At 41.2% G+C, this 26,474-nt stretch overlaps 1 protein-coding gene across 3 annotated transcripts in view; it reads right to left on the bottom strand.

The window, feature by feature from the left end:
- Window positions 1-3,679: 3,679 nt before the first annotated feature.
- Window positions 3,680-26,474, bottom strand: part of wdr47a (WD repeat domain 47a) — a 59,223-nt gene continuing 36,428 nt past the window's right edge. For all 3 annotated transcript variants that reach the window (XM_078218190.1, XM_078218189.1, XM_078218191.1), the window contains exons 8-15: window positions 26,155-26,418; window positions 25,453-25,543; window positions 20,405-20,562; window positions 16,324-16,493; window positions 9,886-10,056; window positions 5,991-6,122; window positions 5,494-5,712; window positions 3,680-4,748 (exon numbers count right to left, since the gene is read on the bottom strand). In XM_078218190.1, coding sequence (XP_078074316.1) covers window positions 4,603-4,748; window positions 5,494-5,712; window positions 5,991-6,122; window positions 9,886-10,056; window positions 16,324-16,493; window positions 20,405-20,562; window positions 25,453-25,543; window positions 26,155-26,418 — 1,351 coding nt within the window. In that variant the 3' untranslated portion in view covers window positions 3,680-4,602. The remainder of the gene's footprint in view (window positions 4,749-5,493; window positions 5,713-5,990; window positions 6,123-9,885; window positions 10,057-16,323; window positions 16,494-20,404; window positions 20,563-25,452; window positions 25,544-26,154; window positions 26,419-26,474) is intronic.

Raw genomic sequence — 26,474 nt, 5'->3', positions numbered from 1 at the left:
CAGTCGCACTGCTGTCATCCTTCCATCCTTGCGCAAAGCAGTGAGGAACCTGACTCCAAGTGTGTTTTAGCGACACTTTCACTCCACATAACAACTTGCACACTGTAGCATCAACATAAAGGTCCCAATGAGGCCGTAAGATAAAAGCAAATTACCGCGACTACCAGAATCTGAAACAAAAACAAGAAATGCTGTAAAATCTCAGCAGGTCTCAGAGAATAGACCCTTCGAAAGGTCATCCAGCCTCCCAACGTTGTCTCTGTTCACTCCCCACAGACGCTATCAGACCTGCTGAGATTTTCCAGCACTTTGTGTTTTTGGCCCAATGTGGCCCTGCCCAACTGTGAGTGAAGAAAAAAGTCACAGAAAAGACATGAATGTGACCAACAACTTGGTGAAGAGACAGTGTGTTTAGGAATATTTAAAAGTGAAGTTCACAAAACAGAAGGTTTGTTAATAGCTGTTTAAATAGGTGTAGTCACTGAGCTTTCCCTTCAAAAGAAAAACGTACCGTTTCAGAGCTCAACGCCCCCCCCCCCCACAAAGAAATTTAAACGTAACTAAAACAGAACAATCACAAACATTGACAATAAAAATCAAAACATCCTTCAATCAATATGAACTCTGATGCTACGTGTACCAGATTTGAAATTATCCAATTGCATTTGACTTACAACACCCGGACGTCTTTGCATTGTTACTTGCTTTGGAAACAGTGGATAACTCAAAAGATACCTGGGATTTCTAGAACCCACCACTCGTGCATCTTGCACACAGGCGAGGGAACTTAATCTACATTGCAACACAAATAGGCGTCATAGTATCTCCATGCGCACAAGCAGACGAACGTCTTCCTCAATCGAATAGAGACAGTAGTTATCGTCCCACGTCCCATAAATCAGGGTTTTTGCACTTTCATTCAGAGTGTTACATCAATCTCATAGGAGCTTGAAACTCTTGACTCCTTGAAATTTATTATGTTTTGACAGCATTCTCAGCCTTGGCACTGGAGGGACGGTGATGTTGATGACATTTGTTTAAATCCCTCTATCTTGGAATACACTGCAAATTGTGTTAGGATGACTGGTATCCCAAATTTTGCAAACACCTCTTGTTTTTTCAGAACACTGCATGAGCCAAACAAATATCACACTTTGCAATGTATTATTGCCATTCTGGATAGAAGTTGCTGCAGAGTCATAGGTTACAACCTTTAATGCTAGCATGTTGAATGAGCTGTTGATATTAACTTATTGCATCCACACAGAAGTTAAAGGAATACAACATTCAGAAAGGGATTAAGGAATAGAGTAGGGGACGAAGCCACAAAAGGATTTAAAGGTGATGTGCGATATAACTCACGAGGCTAGAGATGCTCGAGGAAATAAAGGCTTTTATTAACTATTACAATAGAGCTACCATATATAGTACACGATCCCAGACTGAGGGGTCCCAGACAGAGCAGTGACCTTTATACTCTCCATAATGTACCATAATAACTATAATACAGGTAGAACAGCCCAACCCTAACCCCAACAGTAACAAGTAGAACAACCCAACCCTAACCCCAACAGCAACATATATACAGACTCATAGTACTGGCCAGACCCTGGCTCAGTACTACCTGGTGGGAACCAACGATGGTTCACCACAAAAGGTAAGGATAACTTCTTGAATTTAATTTTTTGGGTAAACTGTCTGTCAACAAGGATAGGAGGATGGCAGATGAAAGGTCATCAAAATGAGCATTAGTGTAATTGAGTTTAGACAAATCAAGGATGTAAAAAATTTCAAAAGAGAAAATGCTGGAAAATCTCAGCAGATCTGGCAGCATCTATAAGGAAAGAAAAGAGCTGATGTTTCAAGTCCAGATGACCTTTTGTCAAAGCTAAAAGGTATAGAGAGGAGATATTTATACTGCAGGGAGAGGGAATGAAAGATGAGTCATAGCCATAGAAATCAGGGGAAAAAACTAATAGCTGTCCACAGAGAGAATAAAGGGTGTGAATAGCCAAATGGCAGAGAAGTTGTAAGCGGTGACAGATGATTGCGGGGGGGGGGGGGGGGGGGGGAAAGAAAGGTGGGGAGGTGGGGAGGTGGGGAGATGGGGCAGAGGTAAAATGTAGAAAAAGGGAAGCGGGGGGAGAAAAGGGAAGGGGGATGAAGTAGGGAGAAAAGAAAATTGAAAGACAATAAAATAAAAGGTGGAGAACGGTAAAAAAAATATAGAATGAAAAGGGGGCCGAGGTGGGGTAGAGTAAATCACCTGAAGTTGTTGAATTCGATGTTGAGACTGGAAGACTGTAAAGTGCCTAGCCGGAAGATGAGATGCTGTTCCTCCAGTTTGCGTTGAACTTCACTGGAACATTGCAGCAGGCCAAGGGCAGCCATGTGGGCATGGGAGCAGGATCATGTGTTGAAATGATAAGCAGCAAGAAGGTCAGGGTCCTGATTGCTGAGCATCTTCGGTCTGTGCGCAAAGCGATCTCCCAGTCTACGCTTGGTTTCTCCGATATAGAGACATTGGGAGCAGCGAATGCAATACACCAAATTGAAAGAGGTGCAAGTGAAACGCTGCTTAACCTGGAATGTTTTGGACCTTGGATGGTAAGCATAGAAGAGGTAAAGGGACAGGTGTTACACCTTCTGCGATTGCATGGGAAGGTGCCATGAGTAACGGGAGAGGTCTTGGGTATCGTGGAGGAGTGGATTAGGTGATCTCAGAGGGAACGGTCTGCAGAATGCTGACAAAGGAAATGAAGGGAAGATGTGCTTGGTGGTGGCATCACACTGGAGTTGGTGAAAATGGTGAAGGATTATGCTTTGCATGCGGAGACTGGCAGGATGAAATTTGAGAACAAGGGGGTCTCTATCCTTGTTCAGGGTGGGAGGGGAAGGGGTGAGAGTCATGGCGCGGGAGATGGACTGCACGCTGTTGAGGGCCCTGTCGACAACTGTAGATGGGAATTCACAGTAGAGGAAAAAGGAGATCTTCCAGCATTTTCTCTTTTGGTTTCAGATTCCAGTATTGGCAGTAATTTGCTTTTATTCACTTAAAGGATTTCCATTGGTAAAGATGGAGCATGTTAGAGTTGCAAGTCTCGAGATGGAAAAACGCAAGGTTGAAAGCTCAATCCAGAACTCAATTGAATGCTGGCTAACGCCTGCGAATAGCGCAATTCAGTCTGAGATTGTCAGGAAAGGTAGAAGTATCTACTGCACGCAAATTTGCACTTTAGTTTCATAATTCCATCCTTTTTAAGGCATTTTCTTTGTCTTGAGATGACTCACACTGAATACACATTTTCAATCTACTAGAAAATGACTGTGCCCTGGCCTCAATTCATGATTCCAGAACAGGAATCAGGAGGTACAGATTAAGTTCCAAAAAATCCAGCTCTATGACGTGCAGTCAGAGCTTTCACTTTTGTTTAAAAAAATTAATCGGCAAATGAATGTGTGAGGGGCACACAGTGAGGAGTCTGTGTGAAGCAGAGACTTGCCAAAAAGAGTGGGAGGGAGAGATACATATGACAAGTGAATGAGCACTACACAGAGAAAATGTGAAGGACAAAGAATTTGGATAGGAAACAAAAACAGTTTCAAGAAAGAAAGTGTATAATTGTCTGTGAACAATACCACAGTTGATGAACTGACAAATTGAAACGGCCATTGGCTTCCAATCTTGGTATGAAACAAATTTATTTTACGTTCTTCATTAAATAAATGTTTTTATTGAGAAAACACCGCACAATCACACTTCATAATTCTCATTACATTTTCAATCATTACAAGGGTTAGAAAAAAACCTACTAAATGTGGTGCATAGGATATATCCTCTGGTTCCTTGTAACCAAAACACAAATATGCAAGTTAAATATTAATGAACCCAATATTTCAGAATTTATATTAAACTAAACTGTACAATAGAAAATAAAGTATTACATATACAAACAGAAATAATAACAATTCACAAGTTATTTAAAACTTTGTAAGTGCAAGAACACAAGCATTTATTAGATTTCACGGGCCTTTTTGTAAACACTGTACTAATATTACCCATGCACACAGTGAAAAGCCATGCTACAGGAAGTATAAAAGCAAAGCATCCATGTCTGAAATGTTCTGCATCTGACCAGATGCGCATCACCATCTTGTGTTATCAAATGGCTAGCTTTAATACTTCCTACATCAGAACAAATCCTGTTTTGTTTGATTTAATGAATATTTGCTTTGACTTATTGGAAAATCAACATACACAACCAATAATTTGATCTATAATACTCAGCCAGCTTTCTACATTAGATACTGGCACAATGAATAAGGAATGCCATAAATACTAAATGAATGTTTGCCTCACTTGATTCAGTCATCATGTACATTTGGCGACAGAGCGCAGTGACAGCATGATCACATGTGGAAGACCCAAGCACAGCATAATAATACAAACACAGACAGCAGTTCCACTTAGCTTAACAGCAACACGTTGACCTTTGCTGTCTCATACGTTCTACTGGTCAATTACATACACAGTGATGCCAATAAATTTCAACTCTTGGATTACAATTACAATTGTGCTTTGTCTGCATTGGCATCAATTAGTCAACTGCTGTTGTAAGTCCAGAGGGTTACCGTCCTGTCAGCAGATGAAGATAAGAAAGAAAGATCCTCAGTGTGCCATCTACACTGTATAACTTTGTCCTTGTGCTTAGATACTACTGTTGTAGGAAGTGGTTTTATTAGATCTCCTATGGGCAGAAAATTAAAGGTTACAAACATCTGCGACTGTAGAAAATGTGTTAACATTTAATTGCATCAAATTAAGATGAACTTGTAAATAAGTGTAAAATGCTGACTGATGACCAAATCTATTCCGGAAGTTTATAGTTCCTCATTCAAGTTTAATAAAATGTTACATACTCCTAAATTTCATAATTCATGTATGTTTGTAAGTACATGTAATCAATATAGGAGAATATCCTGAAAGTAAATTAAAATAATTTTAACCTAGAAGAAATGCATGAAAGTGAATATCTGGACTCCCAAGGGGCACCAGACTGACAAATGAACCACACGATCCAGAATGGTGCTATTGTCAGTTCCTAGCCTATGTTAGCCAGTGCCAATCACGGCGAGGATATTCCAAGTAGAGTCAGTTAATTCCTGATCCTTGTTAGTTACTTGCATTTGAATACATAAATATGAATGCTGAACAAACACGAAGGCTCAGCTTGTCTGTGATGGCCCTACAGTCAATAAGTTTGTTAACATTTGCTAGCTCACACATCCAAGAATGACATTAAGCTGAAGTGCTGGGTGTTTGCTGTCATCTGCCAAGCAACTTCACTCCCCAAAGTAGAACTCACTAACCTGAGGGAAGAGCTGTGAGTGATAAAATAGAGGTGAATATAAATTTTGAAAACTTCACAATGTTTCCAACAGTTTAAGATGAAAAGCAACATACCATTATAAAATAGTCTCAACTTAGTTTACCTCGTAAGTCGGTTACTTTCACAGTAGTGTCATAAGATCCTGTAAGAAGGTAGTAAGCTCCTGGAGAGAACCGCACTGAACGTACGTCACTACCGTGTGGTTGGTAAATTTGTACCACTCTCCCTCCTCGGATATCATAAAGCATGCAGCTAGAATCCTCCTGACCTGTGGCTAGGAGTCGTCCACTTGGATCTACAGCCACAGAAGCAACAGCACTACCTGTGTAATGAAAGTCATACAATGATCCAACAGTGGTACATACTACCAAGACCGAAAGTTTAATTGGCTCTCGTATGATTAAATTTAACACAGAAAAGTGCAAAGTGCTATCTTGTGGTAGGAAGATTTAGAGGGCAATATAAACTAAAGGGTACAATTCTAAAGGAGGTGCAGCACTAACGTGGTGTTATGTGAGCACCAGATTGGCTTTTCAGCTGAAAGCAGTGCAAATGATATTCAATGTGAAAATTATTCACCAAAAGATGATCTACACCTACCTGATCCATGAAATGCTGTCCCAACAACACGAACACAGCTTGGTACTCTCAGATCCCAGAATCTTACAGTCTTGTCTTGTGAGCCGGATGCAATCATCCATCCTCCCCAAGTATACAGTGCTAGAATATGACCTGAAATACCAAAATAACACCAATGTCCAAAATTCTCCACGTCATTGTAGCCAATTATCAAGAACATTTTTTAAAAATGTTTTACTCCATTCTTAAAGTTACAAAGCCACTGCATCAAGTGGACCGGGCAAGCCTGAACTTATCTCCTTGCTTGCTCCAAAATCAAATTGAATCCAATTCATGGTCCCCACAAGAGAGACATGCAAGATCAAAGCTGATGAGGAAAGGCATTACACCTCATCTTAAGCTTGATTATAAAGGAAATGTTCATTTATTTCTTAAAGAAATAAAACACACTTCAGCCTCAGACATCATCAAAGATTGGAGGAATATGTTTGGTTCATCCCTTTGTATATTTGGCTAACCAGAGCTGGAAATGATGCAGACAGACCACTTAGCCAGTAACATTAACTTTTCAGTTCTTGAAAACTGAAAAAAAGCTGTTTTCTTTGCCCCAATTACATTTTTCTGCCTGAATGCCACTACCCCCTCAGCATATGCCTGTGTAATAATCAAATTATTTTTCTTCTAGCAACAGTATGCTAAGTTGGACTTTACTCCAGAACCCTTATTTAAGAAGGGTAGGAAGGATAACCCGGGTAATTATAGGCCGGTGAGCTTGACGTCCGTGGTGGGGAAGTTGTTGGAGAAGATTCTTAGAGATAGGATGTATGCGCATTTAGAAAGGAATAAACTCATTAACGATAGTCAGCATGGTTTTGTGAGAGGGAGGTCATGCCTCACTAACCTGGTGGTGTTTTTTGAAGAAGTGACCAGAATGGTTGACGAAGGAAGGGCCGTGGATGTTGTCTATATGGACTTTAGTAAAGCGTTTGACAAAGTCCCTCATGGTAGGCTAGTGAAAAAGGTTGGATCTCATGGGATAAAGGGGGAGGTGGCTAGAGGGTGGAGAACTGGCTTGGTCATAGAAGACAGAGGGTGGTAGTGGAAGGGTCTTTTTCCGGCTGGAGGCCTGTGACTAGTGGTGTTCCGCAGGGCTCTGTATTGGGACCTCTGCTGTTTGTGATTTATATAAATGTTCTGGAAGAAGGAGTAACTGGGGTGATCAGTAAGTTTGCGGACGACACAAAACTGGCAGGACTTGCAGATAGTGAGGAACATTGTCAGAGGCTACAGAAGGATATAGATAGGCTGGAAATTTGGGCAAAGAAATGGCAGATGGAGTTCAATCCTGATAAATGCGAAGTGATGCATTTTGGTGGGAATAATGTAGGGAGGAGCTACACGATAAATGGAAGAACCATAAAGGGTGTAGAGACGCAGAGGGACCTGGGTGTGCAAGTCCTCAGATCTTTGAAGGTGACGTCACAGGTGGAGAAGGTGGTGAAGAAGACATATGGCATGCTTGCCTTTATAGGACGGGGCATAGAGTATAAAAGTTGGGGTCTGATGTTGCAGATGTATAGAACGTTGGTTCGGCCGCATTTGGAATACTGCGTCCAGTTCTGGTCGCCACACTACCAGAAGGACGTGGAGGCTTTGGAGAGAGTACAGAGGAGGTTTACCAGGATGTTGCCTGGTATGGAGGGGCTTGGTTATGAGGAGAGATTGGGGAAACTGGGGTTGTTCTCCTTGGAAAGACGGAGGATGAGGGGAGACTTAATAGAGGTGTATAAAATTATGAAAGGCATAGATAGGGTGAACGGTGGGAAGCTTTTCCCCGGGTCGGTGGTGACGTTCACGAGGGGTCATAGGTTCAAGGTGAAGGGGGGGAGGTTTAACACAGATATCAGAAGGACATATTTTACACAGAGGGTCGTGGGGGCCTGGAATGTGTTGCCGGGCAAGGTGGTGGAGGCGGACACACTGGGAACGTTTAAGACTTATCTAGACAGCTATATGAACGGAGTGGGAATGGAGGGATACAAAAGAGTGGTCTAGTTTGGACCAGGGAGCGGCGCGGGCGAATTGTTCTTTGTTTCTCGTTTCAAGGCTTCATTCTATGATCATCTTGCTGGTGCCAGTACAGAGCAAGACTGCGGATAGTTGGGAACCTGTCTCGGGGGCAGGGAATTCAGATGGTGTTCGTAAAGCAGAAGTGGAAATGAATCGGGTTGGGAAGCATTTTCTGATCAGGGCCAGTGTGATCTCCTGGACTCGTTTCGATCGCCACAGGGGGTCGAAGAGGAATTTCCCAGATTTTTCTTTCCCCATATTGGCCCTGGGGTTTTCACTCTGGGTTTTCGCCTCTCCCTGGAGATCACATGGTCTGGAATGGGGGGGTGGGGGTGAGTGAATAGGTTGTGATGAACAAAGCATCGTAGCTGTGAGGGACAGCTCGGTGGATAGGATATTAGGATGTAGATAGGCTGGAAAATTGGGCGGGGATCCTGGATTCAGGATTCAATCCTGGACCGGGGAGCGGCGCGGGCTTGGAGGGCCGAAGGGCCTGTTCCTGTGCTGTATTGTTCTTTGTTCATAAGCAGTGACCTAAACAAGGGTGAATCATGAGCAACTATAATCCAACCAATGATGAAGACAGTACAAGGCAGATATTCTATTTTCTTTATTATTCAGACATCACTTATGCAGTAAGGAACCATAGGAAATTATCAATTTAAGAGAAAGGAGGGTCTAGCTGAGCTATCTAATCTCTGCCGCTTAAACTAGTTTTCTGAAAACAGTATCCTAGGTTTTGTCAAAATGTAACCAACAATATCCAATTAACATGTGAACGATATCCCACATACTGGTCTTGCAGTCAGGAAAACCCAAAAAAAAACCCCACAATATAGAGATATGATGAAGTAGAATGGCCTATAACTGAATGTTGACAAGCCAAATGGTACAATGGAGACTACAGTCCATTAGCCATTTTATTACAAGTTCGCCACGTCTTAAAAATAAAACTGCCAGGACTTCCTAAAGTTCATAAAAAGCGTACTGCTCTGATATAGTGAAACTTACAAATGTCATATGATAGATGGCAAGTCTATTTTTAAAAAAATGCATAACGTTTTTTAAAATCACTTTGAATATTGAATACTTGGGAAAGATACTCTGGGTGGGTTCGTTAATTTATCCATCCTCCTGTCCAAATAGGGCCTGTCCTAATCTGAAGTCTACGGCTCATTAATTGTGTAAACTGAAATTACGCCATGTCTTCTTCTAGCAAAAAAAAACTTCAACACACTGTGACCATAACCTATCAAGGACACATTGGGAACATAGGGAGGTATATGTTACAAGATTTATTCCTGAGATGGGATGGTTATCCTTTGATGAGAGATCGAGTAGAATGACCCTCTATTCTCTGGAGTTTAGAAAAATTAGGTGATCTCATTGAAACATTCAGCATTCTGAAGGTGTTTATTAGGGCAGATGTTGTTTCCCCAGCTGGAGAGTCTATAACTAAGGAACATAATCTCAAGATCGTTTAAAACTATCCAAGGCTAGGTTGAGTCAAATTTCTTCATTCAGCGGGTTATGAATCTTTGGAATTCTCAACCTTAAAGGATGGTGGATGTTCAGTTGTTAAGTATATTCAAAACCGAGATAGATAAGAGTTTTGGATCCAGAAGAATCGAGGGATATGGGGATTGGGCAGGAAGAAGTTGAGGTTGAGGATCAGTCAAGATCCTACTAAATAGCAACATTATGGACAATCCATAATCGATTCATGCTTCATCTACTTACAAAAAACATGCCACTTTTTCCATAACAATACAGTATATTCCATACATCCATTGTTTCTAGTTATGAAGGCATCATCAAGTTTGAGGTTTTTAAATCAATTTCATACCAGTATGTCCACTGAGTGCATGTAATCCCTGGCCTCGTTGACAGTCTGTAGTGTAAATATTACAATCTCCAGCTCCAGCGCTGATTAAGATCGCTCCGCCACTTTCTGGGCCCTCCATGAAAGCAAGATCCCGGATTGTACCATCATGCATGCTGAACTCCAAATCAGGACCTGTAAAAAAACACGACCGATTTAGATTTTTATCCTTCTTGCAACCAACCATCATAATGTGATTTATTGCTTTGGCAAGTTATTCTTAACTTCTCAGACAAGTAAATGTCATTAATCATGAGAACATTTTGCAATGTGTGGATGTCATTCAGTACATTTTCAATGCATATACGGGTTAGTATATTTTTATCAAATGCAGAAATACTACTAGTATTTATGGTTAGAATAACCTCCCAGTTAGCAACAAAAGTATTTCATTCAAATATGTTGCATTATCTAGTTTCCACAAAATGATTAAACCAGCAGAAGTAAAGTTATTTTTGGTTGTTGTATTTTGCAGGGAGGAAAGGTGGCTACAAATTTCCAATTCCATTACAAGTCCCCTTCCTATTTATATTTAGACAACTGCATTGGCATTGCAATAAATATGTGGCATCATTTATCAAGCTGAAGGTGAATTACTATGATCAAGGAGAAGCATTGAAAAAAAAAGAATCGTTACAAATGTCCAAGCTTCTACATCCACTTAATTTTCCAAATATCCTCATAGGAATAATGAAAAGTTTGCTCTGCCCTTCTAACAATTTTGGATTTTGCTAAACAAGTAAACATTTTCAGATCTCTATCCTCTCTAATGTACCCAAAAGTAACAATTTTATAACATATTTAATTAATTTAAGACTTTAAAATTCCCTACCACAAACCAAAACTTAAAACACAAATGAATTAAATGAAATGAACTGCAGATTTTGGAAAACACTAGTATTGAACAAAGCATTTTTGATAAATTCTCTCCCACTTAGCACATGGAATAATTTCTCCCCAAAATCGAAGAAACCTTAATGACATGTTCAATGACATGTTGTATGATCTCAATGTGACAATGCTTATTCCAACCCCACGCTCAGATTAACTAGGAAACCAGCAGTTGAATGGAGTGTACAATTTTTCCACATCATTGATTCCCTAAAATTCAAGAGATTCTATAGGATTACTAGTCTGATGATGTCCCATTGATGATGTCCCATTGTAGATTTAAACAAGTCTGAAGTGTGAACATTCAGGGCTTTAGTGAGTTTCTTGCTACTACGAGAGCAGTTTTTGAAGGACTGATTCCAAGAGATGGCATAACTTCCTCATTACCTACCTTGTAAACAAAGTGTAACAGGTTCTTGGATTTGCAAAAGCAAAATGCTGGAAATCTTGTATATAAACAGTAAATGTAGGTCCAGCAGTATCGGTGGAGAGAGAAACAATTAATTGAAGAAAGTAACTCCGTTTTGGGCCAGGAGAAATTTCAGGTCTATGACATTTCATACATTTCCCTCTCCACAAATAGTGCTAGGCCTGCTGATATTTCTAGCCTTGGATACGTCCTGGTAGGTGTCCAACATGATTTACATGACTGTATAGACAAACAAGAGCAATCTGCCTTGCATCTTGTTTTTGATACAAGCACAGCAGATGTTAATGCCAGCAAGCCAGATCTCAGATTGAAATCCGCCTCAGCTAATTGTAATTTTGTTCCTCTATTGTCGAAATGAGGCAAGAAAGCAACTGAACAGGACTCCAGTGATAACTTCTCAAACTTGAATAAGTAAAATGTTTAATAAAAAGAAAAAACAGAAAATTAAAACTTAAACATAAGATAGAAGATCCACAATTAGAAACAAATTACAAAATAACCCAAAAATTGCTTTATCCAAGGTGGACAACAGAACTATCTTTTTGGCAACAGCCCTTGCGAGATTCTTAAATCATAAAATCCAGGAAATACTACCCAAACCAAGAAATTGCTTTCACTTTAAACAGAAGCTCAATCCACGACCTCCCAGAACAAAACCATGCTGATATGGTTTTTCCCAAAGGGACATTTAAAAAAATAAACTCAAGATAAATATTCTCCTGGCCCAAAACGGAGTTACCTTCTTCAATTAAAATACTTTCACAGCTTTTCAGCACACTCCAAAACACAGGAGTCGGCTTGCAGTGGGACATCCCTCCACAGCAACTAAATACAGCTGAAAACCCTTTCATCTTAGTTCTCAATTGTCTTTAAATAGCCCTTTGAAAATGCAGACTCCCAAATATCAAAACCTTTCGTGTTCCTATTTTCTCTCTATTTCAGGTCAATAAAATTTAAAACACCTGTCCCTGCTTACTTGTGAATCTCCTGTAAAATGCAAATGTTCTTTGACATCTTTGAGACTCCTTTGAAATGCAACAGCTACAAATCAATTTTTACAAACATTCTGACTCCAACAGCTACTCCTCTGATTAACCCCAGACAAACACACGCTCAGCTTACCCTTACCTACACGGAATATATACAGAAATATTAAACTATGCACATATGATCACACTTTCCACCTCTTTCTGCTTTGGCAAGACTCAAAAATATACATGCATTTTCCATACCCTGTTTTGGAATTCAATCAAATATCTTGCAAAAAAAATCCAATTGAGATCTCGCCATTAAGTTTTAACTAACATCTGCAAAGTCTAGAGCATGCCTATCTTCATTGTCTCATATGGGTGAGATAAAGGCACTGAATGTTCATGTAAGAAAAATGCACACTGATTTCGATAAAATTTCCTTCCATTTGGAAGATTAATCACTATGATTTGGGTGGATTCCTTCAAACTGGTTTCCAAATCTTGCTCACCCATTGCACACTATCATGAACCATCCTGTCAGCCAGAAAGGCTGCCTTCCTCAAACTATATTGTTTTTGAAATAAAAATTTGCCTGGGCCTTCTAAGCTCATTTAAAAATTGTAGGGAAATTAGATTAGTGGGCCCAGAGACATCTAGTTTCTTCCATCCCGCCAGAGTGTCTCACTCCAGCAGGGATTACACTAGCTTCCCATTTTCGGGGAATTAGCGGCCCGACCCCCCTAGAGTGAAGCAATTGGGGCCCCCCAGGGGGTCAGGCGGCAGAGAGGTAGTGTCCCCTGGGATGGGCACCCTGGCAGAGCCAGCCTTTGCCCCTTGACACTGACCAAGGGGAAAAGTGCCAATGCCCGGGGGGGGGGGCAGGCACCTTGCCACTGCCCATTGGGCAGTGCCAAGGGGATGGGGCTGGAGAGATTGGGGCAGGCCAGGAGGGGGGTGGAGGGCCAGCTTGCGGGGGTTGTGGAGCTGGCTACCAATCGAGCTGGCCAGCAAAGAGGGAGGTTGTCAATGCGGGGCCACTGCACATGCGCCGATCTCAGCACTGACAGATCAGCGCATGCACAATGGCCCACTCATCACGCTGATTTCAGCCTCTCCAGTGGGAATAGGCCCCACCCCTTAAAATTTAATGATATTCACGCTGGTGGCCTCTGTAGTGCACAGAGTGTGCGAGATTCTTGTCTGAACTCCCACTGAAAAAAACAGCGTGAATTACTCCAGTTTTCACACAAATTCGACACTTAGAATGTTTTTGGGAGAATTCTGCCCTTCATGTTTGAGACCATATGGTGTCAGTCTTTAGTTTAGTGTCAGCATTCTTGCTGCTGATTGAGCACTTGATTTAGATCAACTTCAGGACAGTACTCAGGGATGTCAAAGGTGTCGTCTTTCCATTTATTGATGTCATTCTTCTCAGAAGGTTGACTGGCTTGGATCTCCACCTCTGTCTGCCCTATGCTGTCCTTACACATTCAACATAATTCAATTACATCCAGTGCACTATATCCTCATCCATTTTCTTCTCTACTTCCTTCTATGTTTTCTATCCATCACTTCCAATAATTGTCTTGGCTTACTGTCACCTCCAATGATGAATTATAAAATAGTGTAATTGTATCTTTCTCTATTTGATGTCGTGCACTAATTTCCTCTTTGCACCAGCTATTTCTAGTACTCCTTGATTAGCCCGAATGTCTGTGGAGAATAAGTGGGAACCTTTTTAAAATATTTGTTCATGGGTTGTGGGTGTCGTTGCCTAGGCCAGCATTTATTGTCCATCCTCAACTGTCCTCGAGAAGGTGGTGGTGAGTTCTCTTCTTAAACTGCTACAGTCATATGGTGTAGATAGAGAATCTTACCCAGACCCTACCCCCGTAATTACACCACTAATCTGCCTAACCTACACATCTTGGGACACCAAGGGACAATTTAGCATGGCCAATCAATCTACCCTGCACAACTTTGGACTGTGGCAGGAAACCCATGCAGAACTCCAGACAATCACCCAGGTTCCTGGCGCTGTGAGGCAGCAGTGCTAACCGCTATGCTACCCCACTGGTGGGGCATGGTGGCACAGTGGTTAGCATTGCTGCCTGACAGAGCCAGGGACCTGGGTCCGCTTCCCAGCTTGGGTCACTGTCTGTGCAGAGACAGCACATTCTCCCCATGCCTGTGTGGGTTTCCTCCTGGTGCGCCGGTTTTCTCCCACAGTCCAAAAGACGTGCTGGTTAGGTGCATTGGCCATGCTAAAATTCTCCCTCAGTGTACCCAAACAGGTGCTGGAGTGTGGTGACTCAGGGATTTTCACAGTAACTTCGTTGCAGTGTTAATGTAAGCCTACTTGTGACACCAATAAATAAACTTAAACTTTATCTCATTACTGTTTGTAAGACCTTGTTATATGCAAATTGGCTACTACATAACAATCATGGCTGAAAGTGTTTGGGATGTCCTGAGGTTATGAAAGGGGTTGCTGAACTGTGAGTCTGAAGGTCACATTTGGGGATCAGAGCTCCCCCTCCTCCAAGGTAATAACAGTGACTGTGGAAAGGAGACTGCTCAGTCTGGAGGCTCCGGTGGGATAGCCCTGGACCCACCAGATTGATGCCGTCAAACAGTATGGTGGACAGTGCTCTCAGAGTGCCCTTTTATCAATTTTGGCGGTGAGTTGGAGCTTGATGTTTATGTACTGACTAGGCACAGGTAGCGACAGGCAGGCAGGAATAACTCAGCGACTGACTGAGAAAAACCAGGAGCAACTGAGCTGGGATAGTTTCAAACTTTACTGTGTTTCTTTTCGCATATGCCTTTGCACAGTCTTCTTACCTCAGGCACCAACAGCTAGGCCAAAATAGGGGAAGGGAAGAGGGGCTGGTGAGCAAGTAAGCGGGGGAAAGAGTTGTTGGGAAGAGGGAAGAGGGGCTTGACCCTTCTGCCAGCAGGAAATATGGAAAGCTTGGCTGTAACCTACGAGTACATAAAATAACACCTTTACAAAGTCCTTTCTACCTGGTAGCATGCAAGCTATGCTTCAAGGCGGCTGCCTAAAGGAACATCAGTGGAAGACTTGGATCAGATTTAATGTAGACTATTGTCTTGGCAGGATAGAGCCAAATCTAGGCAAGTTTTGGACAAAAAGCTATAGAGATAAATTGCAAAAAAAGATTGTAGCCCGTTGCTTTTTTTTTAAAAAGGTACCATGGATTATGAATGCTCCAGATGGCTCATACTACATCATATAACTATGAAAATTTCTGTTGATCAATAATATGTGAACTTAATTTTATACTGAATTACAATGCTGCTTTGTGGTTTCGATTTTGCTTGCGTCTGGGGTCACGTTGATGCGATCACATTGGAAAATAGTTTGGAAACCACTGCAATATACAATTGCACATTTTCTTTCTTGCACAGGAGCCTTATAAACATTTTTGGATATTTTTCTGTTACCTGCCAGACGTTTGGCTAGCATCACAAAGTATCTTTGGTTTCCACGAGTCAATTTTCACAAGCAATACTAGAATGGAGTTGGTCTTAGAGCAAAGGTCAAAAATCATTCCCTTTTTTCCCCCCAATGTTCCATCTGGAGCATTCATTATCCATGGTACCTATAAAAAAAAAAGCAACAGGCTACAATATTTTTTTGCAATTTATCTCCATAGCTTTTTGTCCAAAGCTTGCCTAGATTTGTGTCTATCCTGCCAAGACAATAGTCTACGTTAAATCTGATCCAAGTCTTCCACCGATGTTCCTTTAGACAGCCTCCTTGAAGCATAGCTTGCATGCTACCAGGTAGAAAATTCCGAGTCAATTGTCCATGTAGTTAGATAGCATGGCTTAATGAGAGAACTAAAAGTCAAAATTATGACTTTCATACTATATGTTGCTGCAGGTTCGTACCACACATCTGTACACCATCATGTTATACTATTAAAACATTAGTTCTTAACATTCAACACAATTATCAGACAATGAACTTTTCTGTATCAGGTTATGCCTAATTAGTAAGACATTGTAATCACAGTTAAGAGCATCTTCAACCCAATGTAATATGGAACCATTTCAGTCACGTAAAACTGCACACCAATGTACCTGTAGCATTGCAGGTCTCTGCGCTAAATGGTAGCACTTTCACATATTTATCATTTGATCCAGTAGCCAAAAGTTGTCCACAATGACTCCAAGCCACACAGTAGATTGATCCCTTGTGGTGCTTGTTCCTTTTAAACTTTACTACAGGTTGATTAGGTGAACTGTATGCACTAAAGAAAGGTTGTGAGGGGTGGTGAGGAAAGAAGAGAAAGATGGAATAAAAAGTTACAATGATGTTTAACAAGTGATAAATACTAACACAATTCTGCCCTTCCCACAAAATAAACAAGTTATTTATACTGAGTATTTCACATTTACAATACATCAATTATAGTTTTATCGCATCAGTAAATTAGAAGGCAGATGCTATATCATTCTGCAATGAAGTCAGCCAACAACAAGCAAGTTAGGATTGAGAAATTAATGCATCTAAAATGGCTTTTCCATGCTACAATGATACACTATGTTGGTCTTTTGTATCACAGACCTGAATAATGGTGTTCCTCATTTAAAACATTTCAGATGAATTCTGGCTCAAACAATCACAGTAAGAAGTTTAACAACACCAGGTTAAAGTCCAACAGGTTTATTTGGTAGCAAAAGCCACACAAGCTTTCGGAGCTGCAAGCCCCTTCTTCAGGTGAGTGGGAATTCTGTTCAATTGGCTTTTGCTACCAAATAAATCTGTTGGACTTTAACCTGGTGTTGTTAAACTTCTTACTGTGTTTACCCCAGTCCAACACCGGCATCTCCACATCATGTCAAACAATCACATCAGCCATGTGATTATCTAATGCTGGAGCAGGCTCAATCAGCCAAATGTTTTGTTCCTGCTCTTATTTCTTATGACCTTACGAAGAGAAGTTGTAAATGTCTCAGAAATTGCTGGACTCCAGGAACTAACCAATCTCTTGAGCCAAGAACTAGATAGGCATTCAGAAGAAAGTTGCATTTACTCTAAAACAAAGTACTGCTGGGGAACCAACTTCTCTTGTGCTGAAGTGGCTCTGGAGCAAGGCTCCAGTCACTCTGAATATTGTCCCAGCTTTTTCCTTGCTCTGGGATGCTTCATCACTGGAGCAGCCTTGTAGAGAGGCAGACAAGACTTAAGGAGCTCCATACTAGCAAGTTTTACCAAAAGGTGGTACAAAGGAACTGAATAGTGCATGGGTTATGTGTTCAGATTATCTCCTGGATATGGGTTCAATTTCAGCCCAAACTAATGGTCTGAAAACTGGCCTTATGAATGCAAAGTTCCGAGGTGAATTCAGTAGCCACAGCAAAACATTAAGATCACAGAACATAGAACATAGAACATAGAAAGCCACAGCACAAACAGGCCCTTCGGCCCACAAGTTGCGCCGATCACATCCCCACCTCTAGGCCTATCTATAGCCCTCAATCCCATTAAATCCCATGTACTCATCCAGAAGTCTCTTAAAAGACCCCAACGAGTTTGCCTCCACCACCACCGACGTCAGCCGATTCCACTCACCCACCACCCTCTGAGTGAAAAACTTACCCCTGACATCCCCCCTGTACCTACCCCCCAGCACCTTAAACCTGTGCCCTCTCGTAGCAACCATTTCAGCCCTTGGAAATAGCCTCTGAGAGTCCACCCTATCCAGACCCCTCAACATCTTGTAAACCTCTATCAGGTCACCTCTCATCCTTCGTCTCTCCAGGGAGAAGAGACCAAGCTCCCTCAACCTATCCTCATAAGGCATGCCCCCCAATCCAGGCAACATCCTTGTAAATCTCCTCTGCACCCTTTCAATGGCTTCAACATCTTTCCTGTAATGAGGTGACCAGAACTGCGCGCAGTACTCCAAGTGGGGTCTAACCAGGGTCCTATAAAGCTGCAGCATTATCTCCCGACTCCTAAACTCAATCCCTCGATTAATGAAGGCTAGTACGCCATACGCCTTCTTGACCGCATCCTCCACCTGCGAGGCCGATTTAAGAGTCCTATGGACCCGGACCCCAAGGTCCTTCTGATCCTCTACACTGCTAAGAATGGTACCCTTCATTTTATACTGCTGCTTCATCCCATTGGATCTGCCAAAATGGATCACTACACACTTATCCGGGTTGAAGTCCATCTGCCACTTCTCCGCCCAGTCTTGCATTCTATCTATGTCTCGCTGCAACTTCTGACATCCCTCCAAACTATCCACAACACCACCTACCTTGGTGTCGTCAGCAAACTTACCAACCCATCCCTCCACTTCCTCATCCAGGTCATTTATGAAAATGACAAACAGCAAGGGTCCCAGAACAGATCCCTGGGGCACTCCACTGGTCACTGACCTCCATGCAGAGAAAGACCCCTCCACAGCCACTCTCTGCCTTCTGCAGGCAAGCCAGTTCTGGATCCACAAGGCAACAGCCCCTTGGATCCCATGCCCTCTCACTTTCTCAAGAAGTCTTGCATGGGGGACCTTATCGAACGCTTTGCTGAAGTCCATATAGACCACATCCACCGCTCTTCCTTCGTCAATGTGCTTGGTCACATTTTCAAAGAACTCAACCAGGCTCGTAAGGCACGACCTGCCCCTGACAAAGCCGTGCTGACTACTTTTGATCATACTAAACTTCTCTAGATGATCATAAATCCTGTCTCTCAGGATCCTCTCCATCAACTTACCAACCACTGAGGTTAGACTCACCGGTCGGTAATTTCCCGGGCTGTCCCTGTTCCCTTTCTTGAATATAGGGACCACATCCGCAATCCTCCAATCCTCCGGAACCTCTCCCGTCTCCATCGACGATGCAAAGATCATCGCCAAAGGCTCCGCAATCTCCTCCCTCGCCTCCCACAGTAACCTGGGGTACATCCCATCCGGTCCCGGCGACTTACCAACCTTGATGCCATTCAATAGTTCCAACACATCCTCTTTCTTTATGTCCACATGCTCGATCCTTTCTGTCCTCCGCAATCCAGCAGTACAACCACCCAGATCCCTTTCCACCGTGAATACCGAGGTAAAGTATTCATTAAGCACCTCCGCCATTTCTAACGGTTCCGCACAAACTTTTCCCCCTTCACCTTTTAAGGGTCCTATGCCTTCACATCTCATCCTTTTACTCTTGACATATTTGTAGAAAGCCTTGGGATTCTCCTTAATCTTACCCGCCAAGGTCTTCTCATGACCCCTTCTCGCTCTCCTAATTTCCTTCTTAAGCTCCTTCCTACATCGCGTATACTCCTCTAAATCCTTAACACCTCCTAGCTCTCTGAACCTTCTGTACGCCTCTCTTTTCTTATTTACCAGGTTCATCACAACCTTCGTGCACCACGGTTCCCGTACCCTACCAACACCCCCCTGTCTCATCGGAACGTTGTCATGCAGAGCTCCAGACAAACATTCCTTGAAAATCCTCCACTTTCCTTCGGTACTTTTCCCGAAGTACAACACGGATACTCTTCAGCAAAAATAAATTGTTGTCTGCATCTAGTTGTGCTATATCTGAACTAGGGGTTCCTGATGCAAACACTGGATATCTGGTTGGTATGGCTGTGTTTCAGTTAAATTAACAAATTTAATGAAAAATGAAATGAGTTAAAATCAGAAAATAATCAGGTGACCTTGGACTTTAACCACAGATCTAGTCTCATCCTCAACAATGGATTCCATTTTGTATTACAGGGAAGTACAAACCTAGATGAGGTGGTTACTCTGGAATGGGCTTAAACCCATCACATTGTAAACTGAAGGGCTGCGGGGTCCTAACCCCACTCAAGCTAAAACCACAGTTTACTAGTACAAATCAGTATTAAACTTCCAAATACCCAGAACTATGCTCCTAATTCAGATTGGCAGGGCTACCTAAGGCCAACTGGGAGGAATTCCAATGACAAATTTATCTTTAGGATTTAATTAATTAATACTTTACCTGCATGATGAATCAAAAGTGCTCTGGGGTACTGCAGACCTGAATGCTTTGCTTCTGCCCCCCTAGCAGAATAGCCAGCAGTTGATTAGACACTTGACAAAAAAAATCAGGTTGGATTGCAACTGTTTGTTATTTCGACAGTTACATTTTTAATAATTTCACAAATTGTATATTTTTAAATTACCTTGGATCAATAACCTCTGGGTAAGCACAAACCCTTAAGGTTTTGGTATTTGAACCAACAGCATAGAGAGTCCCGCTTGGATGAAATGCTACTGCCCTTATAGCTTGAGTGTCTTCGAGGGTATGAATGGCAATGAATTGCTTTCTAGTTCCATCATCCTATAACGTGTTAAAAAACACAATAGTTAAATGCTTCTGTACTTGCAACATAAACAGAAGTTCTGTAAAGAAAAAATCAGATGTCTAATGTTTGTGGACACCACCACCGTACTTCTGGAGAAATACGGTGTTTGCTTCTGTGACGTGAAGCCCACTCGCTCCCTTTATAAGGGCATTCCATTTATACAAGTCCAGAGACTGTCGGTGTAGATTGGAAAGAAACAAGTATATCCTGAGAACATGTCCAAATTTAACTAGCTAAAACTAACACAGCTGGTAAAATGTCTCAACTGTATAGCCAGAATGATCATTTCAGATAGAACTTTCAGGATCATGAAGAATTCTATTTCTCAAGATAGTTGAACCCCTTAAAAATCCCATCAGCAAGTTGAGTTGGTGGGTCAATCACCAGAAGTGCAGCTAATCTGACATCAGCCTCCCTTTACTGTTCCAATAAAGGTCTATTTCAGCTTGAGGAGTAGCATCTCATCTTTCAATCAGACACGTAACAGCCTTCTGGACTCAACACTGAGCTCAATAATTTCAGATCATGACCCATGTCCTCCTGTTTTCTCGGAAGGCAGCTATTGATTCTACTTTTCCCATTTACATCTCTTAGACTCATGTTTTGGCTTTTGACCCATTATTGTCTCCTTTTGCCTTGCACCATCATCTCCTTTGTCCTTTATCTCACCTTTGTCACTATTACAGACCTTCTCTTTAATTATCTTCCCTGCCTCTGTATATGCAAAAAATTAGATACATCTATCATTTCCAGTTACTAATAAAACTTCTTCAATCTGACCTGTTATCATGTTTCTCCCACCACTGATCCTGCCAGACCTGCTGAGTATTTCCAGCAATGTGTTTTTGTTTTCCGATTTCTAACATCTGTAGTATTTTAATTCTGAATGAGCTTTTAAAGTGAAGGTGATGCTGGACCAGGAGCCAATATAAGTCAGCAAAGCAATGGGTTAATGATAGAGTTTTGGATCAATTTTCAGTCGAGTAGAAAATGAGGTAGGCCAGCAGAACATCGAATAGTTAAATCTACAATAATAAAAGAGATTGATGGCTGTTTTAGCTGATGAACTGATGCCAGAGTGAAGTCAGCCAAAGTTATGAAGTTGGACGAAGGTAGTCTTAATGCTATCATGGATATGTGGTAATAGCTCAGCTTGGGGTCAATTGAAACCTAAACTGTTCTGCCTCTTACAGTTGTCAAGAGAGATGAAGGTGGGGAATGGAGTTTGTGGCAGGGACCTAGACAATAGCTTTGATCTCCTCAATATTTATTTGGAGAACATTTCATAGAAATCATAGAAACCCTACAGTGCAGAAGGAGGCCATTCAGCCCATCGAGTCTGCACCGACCACAATCCCACCCAGGCCCTACCCCCACATATTTTACCCGCTAATCCCTCTAACCTACGCATCCCAGGACTCTAAGGGGCAATTTTTTTAACCTGGCCAATCAACCTAACCCGCACATCTTTGGACTGTGGGAGGAAACCGGAGCACCCGGAGGAAACCCACGCAGACACGAGGAGAATGTGCAAACTCCACACAGACAGTGTCCCGAGCCGGGAATCGAACCCGGGACCCTGGAGCTGTGAAGCAGCAGTGCTAACCACTGTGCTACCGTGCCGCCCTATTCATTTCTGTTCATACAGTATGAATGTGATGTGAGAGAAAAAAAATCATGAGTGGTTTGGGTCTGGAATTCATTGCCAGGAAGTGTGGAGGCAGGTTCAATTGAGGCATTCAACAGGGCATTAGATGATGACTTGAAAATAAGCAATGTGCAGGAATATGAGAAAACAGCATAAAATCATGATGCTTGCTGGAGAGCCAGTGCAATCACATAGGGCCAAATGGCCACTTCCTACACCATAACAATTCTGTGATTCTGAGGACTTTGGACAAGCAGTGTGACAAATCAGAGGTATCTGGAGAAATGGCAGTTACATTGAGTTCGGTGCCAACAGCTTACAGGTGAAATTTTACATTGTGTTTTCAGATGAACTCACTGGAGATAATGATGAATAAGATACTGCACATAATTCGTTCGCCATGACTGGATAGACAAGATGGAACTAGATGAGGGCAGTTACATCTAGCTGGATGATGGAGGAGAAATGTTGGAAGATGTGGTCGATTGTGTCAAAGGATGCAGACAACGTTGAGGAGAGATAGCTAACCATGGTCTGCCATACAGGATATCATGTAACTTTGATAAGGGCCATTCAGTACTGTTGCAGGGGTGGAAATTTGATAGAATCATGGAATTGTTTCAGGTGGCCATTTGGCTGCCTACTGTCTGAAAAAGCAATTTTTTAAACTAATTCCACCATCCCCACCTTCCCCGTAGACCTGCATTTTTTTTCTTCATGGGTTTATAAAATTCCCCTTTGAAAGCCACAATTGAACTTGCCTCGAGCACTCTCAGACAGGGTATTTCCAATCCTATCTACTCTGCATAAAAAAGGTTTTCCCCTCATTTCACTGCCAGTCACCTTAAAAAAAGAGGGGTGGCAACATTGATTAAGGAGAATATTACAGTACTGGAGAGAGAGGATGCCCTGGAGGGATCATAGGCAGAATCTATTTGATTAGATTTAAGAAACAATAGTCATACCATTACACTACTGTGTATGCTTTCAGTCACCAACTAGTCAGAAGGATGTAGAGGAGCACAGTTGCAGAGAAATTACGGACAGGTGCAAAAACTATATTATGATAATGGGGAACTATAATTGTGCTACATACTCGGAAAGAGTTTCAGGAGAATTTTCTTGACCAGCATATTTCCAACCCACCGAGGAAGGATCTGGTGAAAGATCTGAAAATTCTGAGATTCTGGAACAACATGTTAAATCATATTGCTTAGTTTGCAGATTATAACTCTACTTGCTAGTAATTATTCCCTTTTCAGAACCATGAAAATATTTAATCACATCATGTTCCTATTGTTCTAGTTTTGTCAACATCTCATATCTGTGACTAGGAGAAAAAAAAAAACATGATCTGATTTGCAATGGTCTAGAGTTGTTCAGCTTATACTACTTCAGAAGGATCAATTGTCAGGAGGGAAATATATAGAAAACAACAATCATAGTATCAGGAGGCTTAGGTAAGCTACAGAAAAGAACAAGGAGTAATCTAAAGTAAAAATAATTAATTTGTGGCCCAGTTTCAGTATGGTAAGAGCGATCTGTCCCAAGGACATTGGAATCAAAAATTGGCAGGTGGAACTATAATGGAACAATGGGCTACCTTTAAAAAGATGGTTTGAGTACAGCTACGGTACATTCCCATGAGGGAAAAAGCAAGGGGCAACCGAAGTTGGTGCTCCCTGAATGACAATATAAAGATAGAGAGTAAAGTGAAGCAGATAAAGATAGTTGTTAGGTTGATAATAAAAGCATGAGCCAGGTCAAATATAGAAATATTCAGAGGGTAACTGTAAAAAGGAAATGAGAGGTAAATGGTTTGGCAACCATCATAAAAGGCAATCTAAACATCTTCTATAGGGATATAAATAGTAAAGGGATAAAGAGGAGGAATGAGGTTGATTAGGGGCCAAAAAGGGGAACTAGGCATGGAGGCAGAAGGCATAGCTGAGGTACTGATTGGAGAGATTCAAACATTTAATTGCAGGAAAGACATTAGTATAAGTTATTAATCTACTTAAGTTCTTGTGTCAAATTCTGTTGAAAACTGTTATGCAAATATTTTTAATGGGCTTTACATTATAAAAATACCCAGTTAACTGAAGCAATTCTCTCTCATGCCTATAGTGGCACTCTGAGTAGGATTTCTCACGTCAATCTTGTTAATAAGCTATGCAACGCCCTGTTGAACTGTCAGGGGCAGCTGAACACCATCACCACAGCTTCTCCACAGTTACTGCCATTATAAGTTACAATCTACTAAAATATTTTAAAATTATATTTGATTTTTGAAGAAACCTTTATAGCCCTCCAATCTGAACTGGCCATAATACTCTCCAGAAACCACAAACTCAATCTGTTGTTCTTTGTGCTTTTGCTACTGCTTCTCTCACCTGGCTGGCTGCCTTGGCTACAGTCTGTAAGTATGCCAGGAATGTATTGCAACACCAACACTCACAACAACATTGAATATGAACATCAATTAATGGTAACCAAAAATAAAATACAACAGAAAATCTGACACCTGGTCCGTGTGTACACACATGTAATTAGGTCAGTTCCTGTACAAAATGCAGTCAAATTTTCAAGCAACTAATGCAAGTGAAAAATAAAAGATTTGAAGTACTTAAAGAACAATCTCTGAAAGAACAAAATATATTCACAAAAAGTAAACCACAGCAATGAATATATTATTTCTTAGCTAAAAAAGACAAAAACAGAAAACGCTGGAAAATCTCAGCCAGCACTGACAGCATCTGTGAAGAGAGAACAGAGCTAACTTATCAAGTTTGGATAACCCTGTGTCAGACTCTTCGAAGGAGACTGGATTATCAAAAATAATTCCATGCCTCTATTCCCAACCACATTATGACATCTATAGCCTCCCAACTGAAAGAACAAGAAAAAATAGCTAGAGAGAAATGAACATCTACAGACAATTGAACACAAAAGACAGAGCCAGAAATCAGAACCCAAAGAGAAACAAAAAGTGAGAAAATCTAAATCCAGAAAGGACAGGCAGAAGGCTGACCGTAATTTTCAAAGCTATGCTGAGCTATTAGTGTGTAGGAAATTGGTGGAGACATGGAATTAATACCAAACAATTAAACACCTCCATTAAACAATCCGCTTCCAAGAGAATCTTTGTTAGCTGAGTATATGTAGCACACAGCAGTGAATTCTGACATTAATAAAGTTTAATAAGTGACAAGTGTACCTCTTCATCCTTAGTTCCATTTCCACTAACTGAAGCATTTTCTATGACTGATGAACCTATTAAAGGATCTTTTGAAGAAGAAGAATCTGCACTAAATAAAAATAAAATTAAAAGCTACAGTTAATTACATTGGAGTTTTTTTAAAAAACATTTAAGATAGTGTACTGTTCATAAAAGAAAATCCAAACTCATGAACCAATTAGCTGTAATTGTCAAGTATTTGCAGTAGCAAATATGCCGGGACATTTAGACACAATGGGCCAAATGGTCTTCTGCGCCATAACAATTCTGAGATTCTGGGACAACATGTTAAATCATATTGCTTAGATTGCATTTATAACTCTACTCACTAGTAATTACTCCCTTTTCAGAACCATGGAAACATTTAATCCCATCATGTTACTATTGTATTAGTTTTGTCAACATCTCATTTGTGACTGGGAGAAAAAAAACATGATCTGATTTGCAATGGGCCAGAGCTCTTCAGCATATACCACCTCAGAAGGGTTGGCTCAGTGTATAGCTAATTAAACGGAGAAAATATTTGGTCTACAGAGGATATTGTAAATGGAAATGCTTCACTGCATATCAAATATTTTTGTATTATAAATATCTATAAAAAGTGATTTGCAACAAAGACTACGAAACATTTTTCACAATTTCTAGTACTATATTGATACTGTTGAAATATATATATCTTACTTTTGCATGGTAAAGAATGAGGAGCCCTCAGGATAGGGGGATGCATTCCCTGTGCTTGGTTTATTTGGTGTACTTGTACACTGGCTTGAGCCATCAGGCAATCCCGAATGTTGTTGATTAACTTCAAGTGGTGTTGAAAAGTTAATGGCTGAAGAACCATTTTGTTCATTTAGTTGGTTTCCATTACACTGTTGGTTAGGAGATTGTGCCTCAGTGCTAAGATTATCCATTCCTAGGTTCAATTCTTCTAGCTTTTGCATTGATCTGTTAAAAAAGACAAAAATCAAATTATACCATCGAGTTTACTAAATATACAGCAA

The sequence above is a fragment of the Mustelus asterias genome, chromosome 8, assembly GCF_964213995.1.
Source record: "Mustelus asterias chromosome 8, sMusAst1.hap1.1, whole genome shotgun sequence".
Lineage (NCBI taxonomy): Eukaryota > Metazoa > Chordata > Chondrichthyes > Carcharhiniformes > Triakidae > Mustelus > Mustelus asterias.
Note: the sequence above shows the minus strand (reverse complement) of the source record. Positions and strands in the feature narration are given on the sequence as shown.